Source organism: Ursus maritimus, unplaced genomic scaffold, assembly GCF_017311325.1.
Source record: "Ursus maritimus isolate PB19 unplaced genomic scaffold, ASM1731132v1 scaffold_11, whole genome shotgun sequence".
NCBI classification, from domain to species: domain Eukaryota; kingdom Metazoa; phylum Chordata; class Mammalia; order Carnivora; family Ursidae; genus Ursus; species Ursus maritimus.
Genome location: NW_024423453.1, coordinates 41,188,406 through 41,208,226, shown reverse-complemented (window position 1 = coordinate 41,208,226; position 19,821 = coordinate 41,188,406). Strand labels below are relative to the sequence as shown.

Here is a 19,821-nt window from a genome sequence, read left to right as displayed (position 1 = left end):
TGCCCTCACTCACTTGAGAGCACACGCAATCTCTCACTCTCAAATAAATAAATAAATAAATAAATAAATAAAATCTTTAAAAAACATTGGGGACAGTGTGGATTCCTTTGTACCTAAGTGTCACGAGGAAAGTAGTTAACTTCTAGTAGATATGAATTTAGATTCCTCCAGAATTGTTTTTGAAATAGCAATGATACCCTACGGGAGATGTTCTGCAATATCACCCTTGACACAACAAAGCTTCTCAATGCCTTTTGCATAAGTGTGTCTAACGTATCTGGTCAAGGCTAAACTGCCTGCATTTGTGGGAGGTTTCTCTCTGGGCTCTGATTCCATGTTCAATATACTCCCAGCTTGAGCTCCGTTTACGGTAAATCAATACTCTGTCACACTGAACTGGAACTCAGGGGATCAAGTTTACCACTGAATGCATGTAGGATATATTTAAAAATCATTGAAAACATAACACAGTAGCTTTGTCTCCATGGCAATCTCAATTTTGTGTGTGCCCCTCCAGATTCTTCTGAGGAACCGGAACAGTCAGCAGATACGCCCCTGGAAGACGAACACAGAGATGAAGATGTTAATAGTCCATTTAAATTTGCTGCGGTGACCACAGGAACATTCATGGCAAATTCAAGTCTTAGCGACATTTACATTGACGAGGAGGATGCAAATCAGTTAGAGTTTATATTAATGGTGTTGATCCCAGTGATTTTATTTGCCCTCCTATTTTTATCAGTGATAATCATTGTAATACGCTATAAAAGAAAAAGGAACAAGCAAGGTAAATATTTTGTATGTTCCCATTTCCGGACAATCGCTTCATGGGTTAAGGAACAATCAGTAAAACAAAGTATTTTTTGCTTCTTCTACACAGAGCCTTCTAGCCAAGGATCTCAGAGTGTCTTACAGACATGTGAGTACGATCCTAATGCCTGTCTGGAGTGGGGAGAGGGAGGAAAAAGAAGGGAGAGGTTTTAAAGTTGAGCAAACAGGAGTACATAAAATAGTAAATGATGAATTCCCCCTTATTTTTTCAAAAAAAGAATGGCTTCAGCCTAAATTGAGATTTACAACACACAGCTGCTATCTCTGTACTTAATCCAGATGAGGGCCCTGTCTAATATTGGCCAAGAGGTCCATGCAACATTCCCTAAATTGGAGGAAACACTCAAAATGGCGAAGCAGTGGGTCAGACTGGGGTTGGGGATGGAAGGCTGAGACCTTGGGCTCGTCTCCACCGGAAGAGGATTCTTCTGCCGTATATTCTGTATTTTATATATAATATATTCTGTATATTTCTATGGAAAATACTGTTTTCTCCTCCATGCCACATCCCAATTTGATTGTGAAAATGCTTGAGTAAGGCACTGTTCTTATTCTCATTAAAGCTACGCTAACTTTTGTATGAAATTCCTAGTTGGCTGAAGATGACCAGCATTGATCTGAAACCAATCTGACAGAGAATTCCCTAGGTCAGAGATACCTCTTGGAGTACTCAGTTCCATATCTAGGAGCAACAAATACTAGGTGTCAGGGTACTTCTAAGTCCAAAGCAGACTTGAGTACTTTTGGCTTATGCTGGTAAAAATGACTCTAATTAGATTTTTTAAAGTTGAAGCCTTTCGTTATTCCAAAAATCACTCAAGGGGTGAGACCATCTCGCATGAGCTATGTATTGATACGTGCATACAAAACGCACTCTATATCCCTCACACTCACTAACAGGGCACCCCTGGCTTTGAGATCATGCCCTTGGCCTGCGGGCCTGGCTCACCGTCCTTACACCCGGAGAGCCTTTGAGCTCTTGACAGGAGCTAGAAACGGTCATTTTCCATTTTGCCAGCAGGTATGGTAAATGCAAGCTAGGGAAGAAGCCCTGATGTGCATTACCTTTCTTGGCGGGAGCCAATATAATAGATTCCAAGGGGGTCGAAAATACACATGTTTCTCCACTGCTTGAAATTTCAGGGTGACCTAGTAACAGTGGTCACGTGGGAGCTCCTCTGTAAGCTAAAGAGAAAGATAAAGCAAACGGAGCTGTCTGGACCCCATTTTCTTAACCTCAGGGACAGTAAGAATTTCCTGCCTAAACCATAGCCCTACAGCCAGTCTTAAATAATGATGTCATGGGGTTTGGGGGAAGGATGGGGCGGGGGGAGTCCAGTCAAATGTGCATGCTTTTAGGCTCTAAAGACAGAAAGGGATTTTTCATGGAACTCTGTAGGGAACAACTCAAAGTTCAAAAGCCATTCCCAATCAAGAACCGGCCTCCTTCTCAGAGGGCTCCTGCGTCCTACCCTGGAGCTGCCCTCGAAGTCTTTGCTGTTCCAGGAGCCTGGCTTACATGTTCACGATGCTTACACGCCTGGCTGACACTACCCTTCTGTTTAGGGGTTTCCGTCTTGTCTGCTTGGCAAACTGCCACCCTATTCTTCATGCCCAGTTCTAGAAGTTTTTATGAAGCCTTGAGTAATCACTCCCTGGGCAAAATGAATCGCTGCCTCTTCTGTGAGACTTCTCATTTACTGTACACAGTATTTACGTTGGCAAAAGTGGATGACTTGTCTTTTTTTTTTTTGGTCTCTCTTACTAGGTTATGTTCTCTTTAAGGTCCAAGAGAACCAAGAACTTGTCTTATCTATCTTGTTTAATAGTGTGGTGTGGAGGTTAGAGTATGGGCTCTGGAACTGCACTGCCTGGTTGACTTTTCTCCTAGCTCCATGACTCATCTGATTCGGTTTCCTCATCTGTGAAATGGGCAAATAGGACACCTGGTTTACGGAGCCATGGTGAGAATGAAATGGATTCATCTGTGTAAACCACTTAGGAAAAAGAATAGCTGGCTTATTGTGTTAGCTGCTGCTTCTTATTATTACTGCCCCTTTGACCTGACAGGGTGTCTAGCCCAACACATTTATTAGCTGCTCAATAAATGTGGTTGAATGAACGAGCTACTGAAACAGCGTTAGCACTTTTTTAGAAGAACACCTACCTATTCTCAGAGACAAAAACAAATTCGAAACTTCTTAATACAAATGGGCACGTTCTTTTTGTTTTAAATATGCCTCGTTTTAAGAGAAACAACACACAAATCTTAAAATTTCAAAACAATTGCTTATCACAAGTTTTGATAGAGAGAGCTTTATTTGAATATTTCCTTTCATATAGATAGGGATGGATATCTCTTAACCATGGATATCTCTTCAAACAAACTCAATGCTGAAAAGTTACCCACTACTGTCCGCCAAAGTCACGCATTCATATTTGACATTATAACGCAAGTCCATAAAAGGAGAGGGGTGCCTGGGTGGCGCAGTTGGTTAAGCGCCGGACTCTTGATTCTTGGCTCAGGTCATGCTCTTAGGGTCCTGAGATCGAGCCCCACATCAGGCTCCATGCTCAACAGGGAGTCTGCTTAAGATTCTCTCTCCCTCTCCCTCTGCGCCCACCCCCAGCTCTCTAAAAATTAAATAAATAAATCTTGAAAAAATAAATAAAAGGAGACTGTTCAAATTAACAAAATGTGATTTAAATATTTTTTTCCAGGAAAAATAAAACTATCATGCTGGGTCAGACCAGCATTTTGCTTGAAAAGCACCCAAAACAATGTTTTGTGGGAGGGCATGGATGATATCCCCTCAGAAAGCTAGAGATAGACACATCGGTTTCTCCCCCACGTGAATAGAGCCCGGTGTGTTCTTCTCCAGCAGGAAGTCAGCCTGTACACTTGATGCCTGGGGAAGACCTGGCCAACACCTTCAGGAAGAACCCTTCTTCCGACCGGCAATCACGTTTTTCCTTTGGGCTTGTCCATTTCAAGTCCGGGAGAAGGGAAGTGCAGGGTGGTAATTCACTGTTCTATTGCCCTTCTTTCTAGACCTCCAGGACTTAAATTTGCAGCTGTTCTTATGAACATTTATTAAGGGTCTCGATGCGCTGTGTCTCTCTGAGAGCTGCAAGGAAAGCATTAAACAGGCTGTGGCAACGCGACCCCTGGCTCGGCTCAGTACATCTCCAGAAAGACTTTGTCTTGCTCCGGGTTCTTTGTAGAAAAAAAGCTAAGCAAGCCTGTCTCCTGTGGGGCTCTGGCCCCCACCCCCACAGCGCAGCAATCCCACCACTGAAGATGAACAGAGGAGAGTGGCTGATGGTGGGGACACGGCGGGGGGGACTAAGTGGGTGTAACTGGGAACCGGAGGCAGAGGACAAAGTGGGGAGGAGGGTATGAAATGGAAGGACTGTAGGAGGGAAATGGAATCAAGTGCAGGTGGGGGGTTGTGTAAGAGGTACATTTGCCCTCCGGTTGCAAAGGGAGTAGATGGCTATTAATAAAGAGATAGAGGCCAGGTGGAGTGGTGCGGGCAGGGCCTGATTGCTGGGGACACGTAATTGGTCTCCCTCCTGGTTTAATGCTCGGCTCCGGTGAGCTCTCCCAGATGTTTTTCTGTTGCCATGGTGGCTGGGCCAGGGGTAATGGTCTCGGAGCAGGGGAGGCGAGGCCACAGAAGGCTTTTTGCTCTGTTTGAATACTGATTACAGGAGCTTCACATTTGCTGCATCGGGAGCACTTCTGTAATGGGTTTTTAAAACTTTTCCATCATCTGCATGCAGGGTTCGCTTTTGCTCGCCACAAAGCCTGCGGGCGCTCAAATTATAAAGATAAATCCTGCCTTCTACGGTGGGGCTGGGGGGCCACTTGCTCGCTGAGAAATTAGTGTGTGTGTGTGTGGGGGGGTGTTACTAAGCAGGAAAAGAAGGGGAGGGAAAGGGGGGAAGTGACAAAACAAGGGGATCTTTATGGGTCATCTGTAGGGGAGGCTCAATTGTGTAGGGACTTTATAGTAAAATCCCTTAAGGAAATAGCAGGTCAATTTGAGATTAAAAATATGTATATAAGAAATATAGGCTGAATATACTCCCCTTCCCCAGCCCAAGTGTCTGAGGATCAGCCACCTGCAGGGAGCTTCAGATTCCTACCAGGGGCCAGGAAGACATAATCCAGAGCCCTGGAAGGTAGGCAGTAATGGCACGAAACTTCCATCTGTGCCTAGCTTTCCTGGATCGGCAACGCCACGAAAGCTTGCCAACCCCCAGGAAATGACAGCGGCGCTGGCTGCCAGGAGCTCAGTTCCAGGTGCCTGCTGGCTGTGTTTCCTCGATGGGGACGTGCATTTCTGTAGGCCTGGCGAAAAGAGACCTCTGATTGCCAAGGATCAGGAATATCTAACTATTTGGTGGACCTCTGAAAAGTGGTTTGCTTCTCAATGGTTTTCACATCATAAAAGGTGCAGGGGCCTGCACTATCCACTCATGCACATCACTGCCTCATGTCTCTGGGTGCACTGGTTCCCCTGCCAAACAAAACAGAGCTGGAGCTGGGGCATTGGGCTCTGATCCTTGCCACATGTTCATCTGGAGTCCGATGGGCATTTGACAAACTGTTACCTGGTTCTCACCTCAACCACAGCAACACAAAACTGGTTTGCTCAGAGTGTCGTTTTTATGATATTATGAAGTCCAAAGCACTGGGCATGAATTTATTCAATACATATTTACTGAGTGTTTGCCAGGTACTATGCTAGACAGATGGGAGGTGACGGGACATCAGGGCGAACAAGACAGGCATGAGCTCTGTCCTTTTGGAATTATGTTTTAGTGGGAGAGACAGACAAAATTAAGCAGATGGATTGATCAGTGACAAATTGTGGGAAATGCTGTAAAGGAGCAAGAAAGGTGCTGGGCTGGGGAACGACCGGAAAGGTGGGCCCTACTTCAGGTGTAAGGTGCTCCTTGAGGCAAGAGTATAAACGGAAACCAGAAGGGTGTGAGGAGTCCAGCCAAGCAAGCAGCATGGGGGAGAGCAGAGTTGCAGGTGGAAGCTTGATGGAGTACACCACAGCCTGCTCCGGGACAGAGGGACAGTCACAGTGTTGGGCTCGATGGGTCACAAGGAAATGCAACAGTGGTGTTTTGAACTGGGACATTTTGGGGTACAGGGCCAAGGAACCATCCCTCTTGTCTGACTCTCCCTCGCTTTTTCCTCACCACTGTTTTCCCTTGCTTTCCCTCATCACTGTTTTCTTCTTCATATGAATTAAAAAAATGAAAAGGGATAAACTTCTGCTTTGAGGTAAACACTCCCAGAGGACCATCGTATCTTAAAAAAAAAACAGACTTCCTGTGGATGAGGACCTCGTTTCAATATGGCGCATGTTTGACTCAGGTTAATTATTGTTCCCTTAAAAATGAGATTTGAAGCCATCCCTTGTCTTTGTAAAGGAGATTTCAACTGCTGTTGAAATAAAAAGTTGTTATGGACCATGAAAGCTAACATGACGTTTATGTTTTTTCTCTTCAGGTGAACTGGGAAGTGAAAACATCAAAGTGTAAGTCCCCACTGCCTCTGACCCAGCTCAGTGAGGACAAGGATATCAGGGAGAAGAGCAGATTAGACAGCCATCTGCCTTTTTAAGAGTTTTTGTTCTGACATCCTTGAGGGACCCGTGAGGAGCCGCTTGCTTTCTGGGCCCCAGGAGAGGGCCCTCAGCAGCCTACAGGGGGGAGGGCAATACACTCTAGTCCCCTAACCTCAATTCAGTGGTAGATCTGGGTGAAGAACAGGGTCCTCTACAGAAAAAAAAAATCTTTTTTGACTGCTTCCAGTTCCGAATGCATCGTAGTTCGGCTTTCTGACCCTGGGTGTATTTCAAGGACATGGGCTCGTTTAATCTGGTTAAACATTTTATCACCAGGGAAGAGATGTTCCCTGTATTAAAGGAGGAGAGCCCTGGTAGAAGCCTGAAGTTCATGCGGCAGAACCAAGGTGGGGTGGGAGGGAGAAGAGGAATGGGGGGGGGGGTGGAGAGGAAGGAAGGATAGAACAGGGAGTGAGGGAAGAGAGTGTGAGACAGAGAGAGGGAGGGAGGGGGAGAGAGGGAAAGGGACAGAGAGATAGAGGGAGCAAGGAGAAGGAGGGAGAGATAGGGAGAGGGAGGGAAGGAAGGAGAAGAGGAGAGGAAGAGTGAGAGAGAGAGAGCAAGATTCCACCAGAAGACTGTTCTGGGGCCATGTCACCGCCCCTCCTGCTTTCCCCGCCGTAACCTTGCTTGTTTAGACACTTTGCTCACTTCCTCTGCGCGGTGTCCCGCCCACGCTGTGGTTCGGAGCTGGTGGTCCTCCTCCCTGACCCCACTTACATTAACCGGGGGCTCTTTCCCATAGCTGTGGGCTCCCAGCCCTGGTAAGTGAGGGCGGTGGGTTTCTGAAAGCAAGGGCTCTATTTCCCCGTGACAGAGAAGCCTGGGAATTGAGACGAGAGGTGAGGAAAGCAGTCTGTGCACAGTGGCCTCTTGACCTGGGGCACAGATCAGGAACCTCAAAGAAAGGGAAGTGAAATTAAGCAAGGCTAAAATGCTAAACAGGGCACCTCCCCGAGGATCCCCACGGTGGAAGCGGGCGGCTCAACTTTGCACCTTCTGGGGCGCAGTCAGGGTCTCCTGGGCTCCCTTTGAGCTGTGTGCCCTCAGTCTTCGGATCAGTGATAGAGGAAGGCTTATTTTAGTTCTGGCCTTTCCTCCTTTGAGAGTGTGGTACGTGTGACCTGGGCAAACCCGCCAGCTGCCCTGGAGTGTCACACAGGGTGTCAACTTCACCCTTCTCCCACTCAGCTTTCCAGGCTCTCCCCAAAGGGAACTCCACCCACCACACTTCTTTTTGTTTCGACACGGTTTTTGCTCTCCCCTTAGCCCCATTTTTGAGGAGGACACACCGTCTGTTATGGAAATCGAAATGGAAGAGCTGGACAAGTGGATGAACAGCGTGAACAGAAACGGTACGGTCACCTGAAGTTGCTTGTTCCGTCTTCTCTAGTATGAGAAGGCTGCCGGAGTTGTGGAAAATACCCCGTAAATCCTGGAGTGTGCCGGTGTGAGCCCGGTCCACGTCTGAGCCGGCACGTGCAGATCCTGACCCTGGGTCTGACCGTCCCTAAAGACTCAGCTTGATTAGCGCACCATTTGGTACCATTTGGTTTTATTTTTTTACAAGCTTTTCAAATGGCCTCTTTAAAGAAGCAGATGGTCTTTTTCCAACAAGGAACTCTCCAGGTCCAAATTATCTGGAAGAAGTTAGCATCTGGCATTACTTTATACACTCTAGAATTTAGAGATCTGCGACTTTCATCTGTATGTGTATATAAAACCTTACCACATCCAGTTCACATACGTCAGTGCTGTCCAGCACGACAGACGCGAGCCATATTAAAATTTTAAAAAATGATATAATGTGAAAATTTTTGTTCTTTGGTCACTCTAGCCATGTTTTGAGTGCTCAGTAGCCACTTGTGGCTCAAGACTGCTCTATTATACAGCACAAAGGTAGAACATTTCCATCACTATAGAAAGTTCTGTTGGACAACACTAATCTAGGTAGTATTATAAATATTTTCAGGAACTTATTTGCCAGTTGATATCTGCCAGTAATTGTATGTGTTCCTTACTTTTCATTAAATCAATACTCGGATTTAAAAATGATGGTAGCTGTTTTTTCTTTTTAAAAATTCCTTTCAAAAGTCAAGAAATTATTTTAATGCTCAGATTAAATTTAAAAATCCACCGTTGATATTATCATAGCATTTGTATTTTTAATACGCATCTTTAAAAAATACTCTGGGGTCTGTCAGATTCAACACTAGTGAAGTCTAAATCCAGACACCTGTCATCAGAATTATTGTACCCAAGGCTTATCAACATAAGCTTTCCAAAAGATTAGAACAATTCAATGAACTTGTACAATTTTGAGCTGAACAGTTTTTCATAGCCCAACACGGAGGAAAGAACAGCTCCGTTAAGCATTTAAGGGTAGGGAGGGGTCACTGAGATAATCCTGAAGGTAGTTTCATTTTGTTGTTTTTAGATGATAAAACATACCTACATAATATAATTTGGAAAAACCAAAAAAAGAAAAGGTAGAAAGAAGAAAAAAAAGTATACCCCTCAAAGAGCACCTCTCTTAATCATTTGCCGTATGTCCTCTCGTGCCTGAGATCATTGTCATACACATCGAGGGTCCTATTACCTTCGCTAAACCAGAAACCTGGAAAAAGGCATTTCTATTTAACAACTACAGTAGAGAGAAATTTTGACACATACATGAGGGAGCCGATGGATTTTTGTTTGTCCTTAAGAATAACTGTGGCTTCATGGGAGGGAACTCTGACGACTTTAAGAAGGTTAGTTTTTCCTCACTCTACCTGCTGCTTTTCGATTGGGCATCCTGACAGAAATCATTCCGTGGGCACATCAGGACCCCCGGTAAAGCTATTTTATTCCAGTGTCTAACCTGAAACATGCAGATCTAGCTTTTGGAGCAAGAGCGGGGTTCTTCAGGGACTGAATAACCAAGCCGTGATGAATTGCGCCCTTTCCAACAGGGCCAGAGGCGTGTTGAAGTCTTGTATCTGTGCTACTAATGCTTTTTCCATTTCAAGAGCCTTGCCATCATTAATCTTTTAACCTCTGGAACTCCCGAGTGAGGCCATTTCTGCACAAGTCACCATACAGATCACGGAAATGTGAGGCTCAGATGTAAGAGTTTTGTGGATAGAAAATAGAATTTTGGTGACTAACAATGAGTTTGCTTTTCCTCTGTCCTAGCTGACTGTGAATGTTTACCCACTTTAAAGGAAGAAAAGGAATCAAACCACAACCCAAGGTACTTCTAGTTCCCACTGTTGAGGATGGGTGTATGGGGGAGGGGGTGGGAGACCGCGGTAGAGCCCTTTTGCTTACTGTCTCTGTGCCTATGAATTTTAAGTGACAATTTACATGGGTATATGTGTGTGTCATGTGGAGAAAAGAAAGTGTGAGTTACGGCAAATAGAAAAATGCAAAGTAAATTTCCTAGTGACTTCATCTTTAGAAGTAAATTAGAATTGGCATTTTCTTGCCCTTGGAAAGACACACTGTTGAGTCGGTTTCCGTTTTAGTCATGAAACTTTGTGATTGTAACAAACTATAGGTTTGTTTAGCTTGGATGAAGCGATGTTTGGTGAGAAAACAGGTGGAAGTGGCCGTCTTAAAGGGGATAGCCGTAAATAAGAGTGAGCAAAATGAACATATGAAAAACAAAGCAAAACAAAACCCCATCTGGATTGGATGGTTGGTGTAGGAGAGAAATTAAACGAGAATTTAATAAGCGTATTCCATCCTACCACTAGGTGGCTCTGCCTGATAGAAGATTCTAGCGTCCAGGGCTTGGGTGGTGTTCAGCACACCGTAATCTTGTTTAAATGTTACCGTTTTCGAGGATGGAAATAACCATGTATGGGTGTTTTTGATCAGAGAATTGCTTGGTCAGGACCTGAGAAGTGTCGCAGGAGAAAGGGGTGATAATACAGCAGCTCGGGGACTTGTGCCACGTGGCAGCACTGTGATTTGGGGGGCGCCAAGTTGTTAGTAGGGGGTGACACAGAGGTGATCGGTGAGCAAAGAACGTGACTGAGCCTGTAACCGAGACTTTACACTTCTGTGGGAATAAATAGAAGAAACTTTCAAGCAGGAAAAACATCACCCGTCTGCTCTCCCTCCATGTTAACCAAATGTCCTGTGCCAGTCATGTTAGATGCTTCCAGACCGCAGTCACTTGTCGCTGGGCAGGCCCTGAGGCTGGAACAGCACAGGGGAGGACTGATAGTCAGTAGTGATTGGGGCTGTCAGATGTTTGTCTCCTGAACTCTTATTCTGCACCTTTCCCGTAACCTTGTCTGAGAGGCGGTCACCCCACATCTCACACATCAGGCCCCCAGAGTCCTACCGAGGCAAGCCTCAGCTCTGACGTGGAAATCCACTTCGTATTGAAGATTTCAGTCATTATTATCTGTCCAGGTATCTGCATGTTAAAAATTCATCACTGGCTCAGAAAAGGTTCTATCCTATTTAAATGAGATGCCAGATATTAGCAAGCAGACGAAAGAAAAGAAAATGCTAGGGGAATATCACAAAGGGAATGACAAAGGAGTATTTTCTCCGTGTTTTCATCTTACCTAAAAATGAGTCACTGTGTATGCCCAGTGTGGGGCTCACCCACATCACCGCCGAAACCCTATAAATATCTTGTTACCTTATCTCTGACGGGCACCCTCAAATGATGCGAAACATCAGTGGTTTTTATGTACCTGCCTCTTGATCTTTGAAATTATTGGCAACATAGAAGAAACTGAATGTTAGAGGATTACATGGTTGTGAAAGCATCTTAGAAATCACGTTTCTGAAATATTGAAAAGTTGGTCTTGGAAAATAAGCTCGAGCTCATTTCTGCCTGTAAAACAAAAAGCCTTATCCTATTTGGAGGGCTGCTTTATGCTAAACTGTTGTTTTTAAGGTGCATGTCTACCTTCCTCCATTGGTCCAGATCCGTCTGGCTTCAATTCATAGGACGACAGTCCGGCTTCACTTCGTTCCCTCTCAGTGAAGCCGGCACCGGCATTACGGAGCGAGCAGTGGCAAGTCCCAAGGCCCTGGTGCTGTAGGGACTTTCTGATTACTCAAAGAGCAGCACAAGATTGTAAAGCAAATCCAATTTTTAGTCACTAAAAACTCAGAAAAATACAAAGCACTCAGAACAAAGTCTGACGCAAAATAGACTCTCAATAAGTATTGGTATTATTATTATTATTAAAGATTTTATTTATTCATTTGTCTGAGAGAGGGAGAGAGAGAGAGCGCTCGCGAGGGGGTGGGCAGCAAAGGGGGAAGCAGGCTCCCTCGGGCAGCCTGATGCAGGGCTCCAACCCAGGACCTCGGGATCATGACCTGAGCCGACAACAGATGCTTAACCAACTAAGCCACCCAGGTGTCCCTGGTATTATTATTATTAGCTTAAAATCGATTTACATAAATTCACTGCCTTTTGGGCTAAGGAGCCTGTGTCCAAAGGCCCAGGCACATCCATATTGGAGGTTGGGGCATTTAAAAAAAAAAGGCTTTCCATATTACAGCAGTTTCAGGTGTACAGGAAAATGAGCAGAAATTACAGAGTTCCCATATACTCCCGACCTCCACACATGCACAGCCTCCCTGACCATTGGCGTCCCACACCAGAGGGGTACATTTGTCCCAATCAGCTAACGTACTTTGACACATCATTACCCCCTAAGTTCCCCATTGGCTTTTACATTTGCGACTCATCCTTCCTCTACCATTCAAGCAGCATGCCAGTGACCACAATGCTTCAGAAAGTACCTAACAGTCACTGGAGAGTGAGCTTAGTGGGAAACACCCATCTCCATCCTCTTACTACAGTAAGACATCCAGAACCCACTTCAAGAGTTCAATCCTTCTTGATGCTAGGCACAGAAGCCCGACACAGAACCTCTGTTATATATAGAGTTCATGTACTTCTGGAAAAAGGAGTCAATCTGGTCACCACCTTACCCTTAATGCACCGCACTAGGTGTGAAGATTTTCTCATTAGGGCCCATGGTCTCAGGTCTCTCAGGTCTTTTCCCACATATCCCATTGGCCAGCCATCGTTCATTACTTTGCCCTGTCCTCATGCAATGGACGTTTCCTTTTATGCTGTGGAATCTAACACTTAGCACAGGACTTTTATGAGGGCCGGAGACCTACAAAGCACTCTGGGAAGTTTATACTATGGTTTTCATGTCTTTAGAAAATCAGTGAGAAAAGATAACAGAGGAATTGTGGAGGAGGGGGAGTTACATGTTCTTATTTCCTACCTTAGCATTTCCCCCCTAATTCTTATCTGTCACGTGTGAGGCGTTGTAAGAGTAGTGGGAATAGTGTCGGTGAAATAGTGTGCAGGGGGCGTGGCGGGGCAGCGGGAGAGGTCTGCGCTGGAGTTGAAGAGGATCTCGTCAGTGGCGTTGTTAAGCTTTGCCAGCACTTGGTGATAACAGAAAGCAGATCTACTGAGTTGGTTTTATTATTGTTTGAATTCTCTGTGAAGAACGTACTCCCTTATTGTCTACCCGAACCCTCCCAGCATCTTCCTGAATGCCCCGAGATAGTCGTAACCACGTGAAGGAGAGAATCCCTTTCATCACAGTGCTGAAGGTCTAGCCAGCCTGGCCCTTCTTCCCGAGGCCTTTATCGTTGGACAATTTCCTGCAAACTCGGTGTTTCTGTCTCTGCGAGCTTAGGTGAATAACCACAGAAAAGGAATTGCAAATATCAGCCAAATGTCCGTCTTTTTTCCCTTTATGCCAATTGGCCACTGTGATGAGTTTATATTGAATAATAGCATTGGGAAAGACAAGGGAAAAAATTGACTTGGTTCCATCCCAGTGGATTTAGGATTTTGAAAGCACATCAATAACAAAATATAAGAAGACACATATAGAGCATTTTATACATACCAGAAGCCTAGGCACTCTCACCTGGGAAGTCAGCTAGTCAGAGAGGGTCAATAACAGCCTGCCTGCTCTGCTTTTGTAATAATTCTATTGTTTATTTTATGATTCATGTCTGAGCTCAGGGACTTAAAAATGGATCACCTCAGTATTTCTTAGGAAAATCCAGGTTAGTTTAATAAAGAATTTTGGGAATTTCTTCCTGTTTCTGCTCTTCTCTTTGTCTCTCTTTTTTTGTTTGTTTGTTTAAAGTATGATTGTTGATGTAGTTTTACAAACTATATTGACTGAACACCTAATCGGTGCCTGGCATGGTCTACGTCATGACAGTTCAACCAGTTAAAATGAAATAATCTGTATGAGTAAACCTGGAATCAGGGAGGTTAAGTGATTTGTCCAATTTACACAGTAAGTTTGTGATAAAACTCAATGTGTCTTTTAAAGTACATTTTCATTTTCTTTTATTAATTAATTAAGATAAGAGACATTCTACAAATTAAAAGACAAATTAGAGATTAAAAAATAGAAGGGACACTCCACAGCAAGAAAGGCAGCCACCATGAGGCCAACGCATGAGAGTATCTGGTGAGTGGCGCATCCATCATCTCGTGCAGTCATTGACAAGACTGAACCATTAATTGCGAGAAAACAGCAGTTTTGGCCAACTGTTTTGGCCTCTCCACTCAAGTAAATCTCTGTGGCCACTTCTAGTTATTTTCTTTATGAGTTTTTTTTTTCCTTTTTTCCTTTCTAGACTCTCAAAAGTCCTTTAAAACTCAACAAGTATTCAATGGGAAGTGTATTGGGTGGCAACTGGTTCCCCTCAAATCTGAGCTCTGTATTATGAAGGATATACGTGACATACAAGGGTCATAAGGTAACCGCTTATAATCCCACAGGATGATAACCTCAGATAACATTGTTAAAATGCAGGTGTGTGTGCGTGTGTGTGTGTGCTTGTGCGTGCGTGCGTGTGTGCCTGCGTATGCGTGTGGTGGGTGAGGGAAGATGTATTAAATTTAATAAACCACGGCATCGCTTGAATAGTGGCCCAGATTATGTCGGCAGCGGGCATGATCTATGTGTGCTGGATGAATTTTAGGCCTGGCTGTGATGTTAGCCAGATGCGTGACCTCTATAATTCCCCCTACCCCCTGCCCCCGGCAGGCCAGGCCCCTTTCGGGAAGGGGAAGGGAGGTTATATTAATGAAGAGAAAGAGAGCATGATCTAATCATCACGTGACTTTGCTTATACCGAGCTCTGCATTGCCCCAAAACCAAGTTAGGGAGCATGATAACACGGAAAGGTTTAATGCAGGTTTATTGCCATCTTCGGAGCTAGGGAACGTTCGAAGTGGTCATACAGAGGGGGTGTTAGAAGATGAACGGGTCAGGAGAACAAAGACGGCTGATCTGCTCCCGCCTGCGACCCAGGGGCAGTTAGGAAACAAGGTGTTCAGAGCTGCCTCTGCCCTCATTTCACTGCTAGGTGCCCATTAGATGCTTTCTTAAAAATCGTAAGACGATGCTTTGTCATCAGTTCAATTTGTTGTTACAGTTGGCAGGCCTGTTACTCTAAAGGCTTTTGGGGAAGCTGTCCCACATTCTTAAAATATCTCTGCAACCCTCTGAGAGAAATTACTCACGAATGCCACTGTCGTCGGCAAGACACTAAAGCTGCCAGAATTAACACCGAGGCGAGCAGTAGAGGTTTGCGGCAGGATCGCGGATTTCATTTGTTGTAATCGTGTGGCAGGTTGCCAAGGTATTTTTAACAGGGAACGCTAGGAGTTGCCAGCGTTAAAAACGCCCGGGCTTCCTTGCTCATTTCACGGAGATGACGAATGGCCGCAAAGCCAGCAGGGAACACGTCTAACTGAATCAGGGACTGAGCGAGCGAGCGACAACGCCTCCAGGCCTAGGTGGTGGGCCAGGACCCGGCCGCGGCAGCCCCCCCCCCCCAAAGTGCCCGTGAGAGCGGGACAGCAGGCAGGACCCGATGTCCCACCGCGCGAGCAACTGGTGTGCGCTGGGGGCGTGTGTGGCAGGCGCCGTCGCACGGCTCACCGGCACAGAGCTGAGCAGCCCGGGCCCCGGGGGAGCTCCCGGGCTCTGCAGCGCCCGCAGGAAACATGCTCGGGTCGGTGGACGGCGTCACACGCTCTGCCTTCGAAATGCTCCTAGGGTGTTCTCAACAAGCCCCATTTACATGCATTCTCAAGATAAGGCCTCGGAAGGAAAGAGACTTAAGTGCTATAGAGATGACCTCCTAAATCTTGGAAATAATATCTGCTACCACCCAGTTTCCAAGAAACGGAACCTCCTTGCCCAGGTGAAGAGTAATTCAGGGTCACCGAAGTGAAGGGGTGGTTACATCTGCTCTTTGGCTAAACAGTGTCTCAATTTTCCATCAGCTTTCCATTTCAAGTAAGTTTTGCTACAGAAGTTGTCTTTTATTCACAGCTGTCCGCCTTCCCCTTTCCCATCGGTTACCCATCCTTAATCCCAGCTTCTCCCCTCATCTTCACAACACAAACACGTAACCATACATACGTTTCCCCTCTCCTTCCCTGGATAGATCTATTTATCTGTCAGTTTGCTTCAGTCCTTTTGGAAACTCAGGCTGTCTCCCTGAGCAGGAGAGCTCTGGAATAGGAGTCAGATGAATCTAGTTGGTTGCAGACTATACACGCCTGTGAGCTAAGGAGATGCGAGGTTCTGTTGTCTAGTATCATTCAGGCACTTTCTTGGAGACAAAGGTGACTTCAAGTAGGGATATTCTGGGATTTGAGCGATGGGACACAAAACCGAAAAAAAGAAGTGGGAGGAGAGGTAGAGTGGCCTGCTTTCCAGGAGACGTGGGTGGAGGCATGGTCTCATTGGGGAAAAGCTGCCGAGCCAGATATGTGGCCAAGGTAGTCTAGTTAGAAACAAAAGCACAAATTAGCCTGCCAGCGCAGTCATGTCCGAACACCATGTCCATAGTTTATGTCTCCTCACACCCCAAGATGTCCAATGACTGAATTCTAAATGACACTGAGAAGTCACCTCCAGATCCTTTGGGGATATGAGCAAAAGGGGCTTTTGAAAACACGCCAGGACCACAAACTCCAGAGAAAAAACAACACATGGAAATTTTTTAAAAAGGAAAAAAAAAGTAATTTGGCATCTATTCATAGAGAATGGGATTAGATTTAATTAAAGGGGGGGAACCCCCAACTCCATCTGGTTGTCTCCACATCGGCACTAGGGAGGGATATTAGAACAAGAGCCAGGGATTATTTCTTGGCTTTCATGGATTTCCTCCTCAGGGATCAAATGTAAAATCCAAACCAACCTTTGTTTCAGAAATCGTAAGCTGGACACTGTTGGCTTCCTGACTGTTTATGTTTTCTTGAGTCACCTCCACAGTGGAGTGACCAGCTCTCGGTAGCTTCTTGGAAATATACGATTGTTCTGTTTTTCACAGTGACAATGAATCCTGAAAGTGAATGGTGCTAATGTTTTCCAAGAGAAGCGGCCCGGAGGGAGCCTGCCGAGCCTGCCAGCAGACGATGAAGAGGATGCGAATTTAATTAATTTCAAATCAACATAGACAAGAACCTTTTGCTGTTTCTTTCAACGCCCACTCTTCCTAATGATGGCATCACCTGTACTTGGAAGAATGCACGATTGAGAAGCGCCAGGAAGAGGCTCAGCTGCCGTCCATGGTGACCTCTGAGGGAGGAGGAAGCACGTGGTTTTCAGCTCTCATCAGGGCCTCTGCCCTCCTCTCGGCCAACCTCTCGCTGCCTGGACTCACTCTGGCCACGCTCTCTGGGTCTTTGTTACCTTTCTGCTTCTTCATTCCTTGGAGTTTCAATCAGGAAGCTGTTTTATATATGGCTTCCTTCTGGGTCACCTTATTACCTAATTAGCTCTGGATAATTTCCTCTGATTAGTCAAGTCCTCTGATAGGTCATCTGCATTCAGCAGGAANTTTCCTCAGGGCGAGTTACATCATGCAAAAGACAGACAACAAAGCGGGTGTTTCACTGTATACATCACTGCAGGGGCTAGCTAAGCTCAGCTACCTGCCCGGAAGACCTAGTGAGAGAGGCCACCGTCCCAAGGAGATGCTGTTGGGTGCCTCGAGGACTCTGAGTTGGCCAGATCCCTTGGGACCTTCTCGGAGCACTAGGAATCTTCAGTGAGAGAGCAAAGTGATTTCCTTCTCAGCTAAAACCACCTGCTTGTTCACATTTCCCCCCAAGCTCATTCTTGCTCTCACCACACCTCCCTTGCCCGTGGTATGTGACGAGGACAGGTGCACGGGGGCCTCAGCTGTCAACCTTCTGTGTTTCTGAGATGGTTAAGGCCATTTGAAACAAACAGAATAGGAATAGGAAATCCCTCTGCTTGTGGCAGATATCACTCAGAGCCCTTTCCCGTCCAGCTGGGACAAGCCTCGCGTTGTCCTGGACACAGCTCTCCAGAAGGCCGCTATGAGCCCGTCAGAGAGGACGGTCCCCCTGGTGTGTGTTGACGCCCTTTACAAGAAGCAATGGCGCCGAGTGCAGAAGGGCCTGCTTATCACTCCCACTCACGTAACAGCAATCCTCCTTTAATCCTTAATTCTCCACTTCTGACCTTTAAAGCAATCTAGCAAATTGGGAGTCCTCAGGTCTTCTACGACACCTGATATTTTATTCCAGGAAAGAAGTAAAGAATGAAAACTTTATTTATTTTACTCTCTACATGTAAACTGAGGGGAGATGAGGTTCACCAAACATTTGCTGCTGAATTGGGGGTCTTGTGTTTGAAAGGCTGCCTTCATACAGAACAAAAACCACCCCCTCCTCCCTTTTGGAATCCCTCTGGCACACTCGCCTTCTGAACTGTGCCCATAGTTTTAAAGGCAGAGTTCCAAAGCCGGGGAGATCTTTCCACACAATGAAAGAAAACGATCTGGTCGTGCTTAACCACTGCTATCATGCTATCCTGAGACTTGACAGAGCTTTGGCAAAAGACAGTGGTATATAATTTCAACCGATTTATCTGCCATATTCTCATTAGCACCTCCTAATATGGCATTTTTGTTTTCTCTTCTGTTCTGCACACTCGTATTCAACTTGGGGTCCACAGTGACTCCCATATATTTATGCCAAGATTGCCACTTTTTGGAATCATCCTTTCTGCCTATTTTGTTACTTTGTTTCTTCTCAACACTTTGACTCTCAGAAGAGTCTCAGATGCCTTCTCTCTCTCTCTAAGCATCCAGGATTTGTGGTGAACACTGAGGCCTGTACATTTTATCCGAGACTATCAAATAATGCGACTCAGAAGTCCAGAGAGCTATCAGGGGTCTTGGAATCTCATTTTGATGAAGCAATATTTTATGATAGGATTAAAATACTCTCATTCGGTATTTAAGATCATTTCAAATTCCAGAAGAAGCAGGCTTCAGCAACACGTCATTCAATTTATGTCTGAAAAATGTACTAACCTCTATAACTGCACAGTATAAAAGGCATTTTTTTTAAAGGGAGATTATTCTGGCAAGATATATGAACCAAAGCAGTGAAGGGTCAATCCTAGCACCCTGTATCTTTTTATTACTGTTCAATCAATAGGTATCTTATATATAGTCGAGTCGAACTTCTCAGGAAACTTGTTTTAATAAATATGTAAGAATATCAGTCTGTTACTCTTAACTCAATGATGTGACTCCTCTTTCTGGGGAGCTCATTGTTATCCAAACACAGGAATGCGGCATGGATCAAACTTTGTATCTATGGTTGGGGTGGGGGAGGGGAGGCAAATGCCTCTAGCAATGTAAATGGATGCTTTAAAAAGGCTTTTGTCTATTTTTTAATTTGGGTTGTTTAAACTATCAGTTTGCACCACTTCTGGAAGGAGGCCCCTATGATGATTAAACAGAAAATACAGACTTGAGTTTCAATTTCTGTCCGAATTGATACAAATTCTGAACGTACTGGAGTGATCAGGCATGGTTACATACTAGGACGACACCGCCGAAATTCTCATTGTGGGGAAAACATTGAAATTTTATGCTGAATTAAATTTACACATGCCATGTTTTCACACCTAGAAGATATCCAGGATGAATCCTGGGGTTCCATGTAATAGGTACAATGGGCAGGCCAGACTAGCTTCATTCATAGGTTACATTTCTTCAATCTTAAAATAACCAGGAGAGTCACTGTAATAGTGTGGAATGGAGTTAGTCCAATTGGTTATTAATAATTGCATAATCCAAACAATGAATTATCTCAGTTTGCTTGCTCGTTTGAGCAGCTCTTTGACCTTACCTTGGAACTCTCCGATCTGGTACCAAAATTTTATTTTCCTCTTAGTCCTTTTGAGGGTGCCTATTTGTAGAGAATCAGTGTTTTTTTTTGGTTTCTTTTGGTTTTTGCCTTATTACCTTTTCTAAATAACGTATT

At 45.1% G+C, this 19,821-nt stretch overlaps 1 protein-coding gene across 4 annotated transcripts in view; it reads left to right on the top strand.

Annotated features, from left to right (window-relative positions):
* TMEM154 (transmembrane protein 154) overlaps positions 1-19,821 on the top strand; it is a 55,377-nt gene that overhangs the window by 20,068 nt on the left and 15,488 nt on the right. Inside the window, exons 3-8 of one of the 4 annotated variants that reach the window (XM_008685485.2) lie at positions 518-787; positions 881-919; positions 6,365-6,392; positions 7,752-7,837; positions 9,660-9,717; positions 16,845-18,851. In XM_008685485.2, coding sequence (XP_008683707.1) covers positions 518-787; positions 881-919; positions 6,365-6,392; positions 7,752-7,837; positions 9,660-9,717; positions 16,845-16,860 — 497 coding nt within the window. In that variant the 3' untranslated portion in view covers positions 16,861-18,851. Of the gene's footprint in view, positions 1-517; positions 788-880; positions 920-6,364; positions 6,393-7,751; positions 7,838-9,659; positions 9,718-11,385; positions 11,651-16,844; positions 18,852-19,821 lie in introns of those variants that run through there. The other 3 variants (XM_008685484.2, XM_040626360.1, XM_008685486.2) reach the window with 3 other exon arrangements.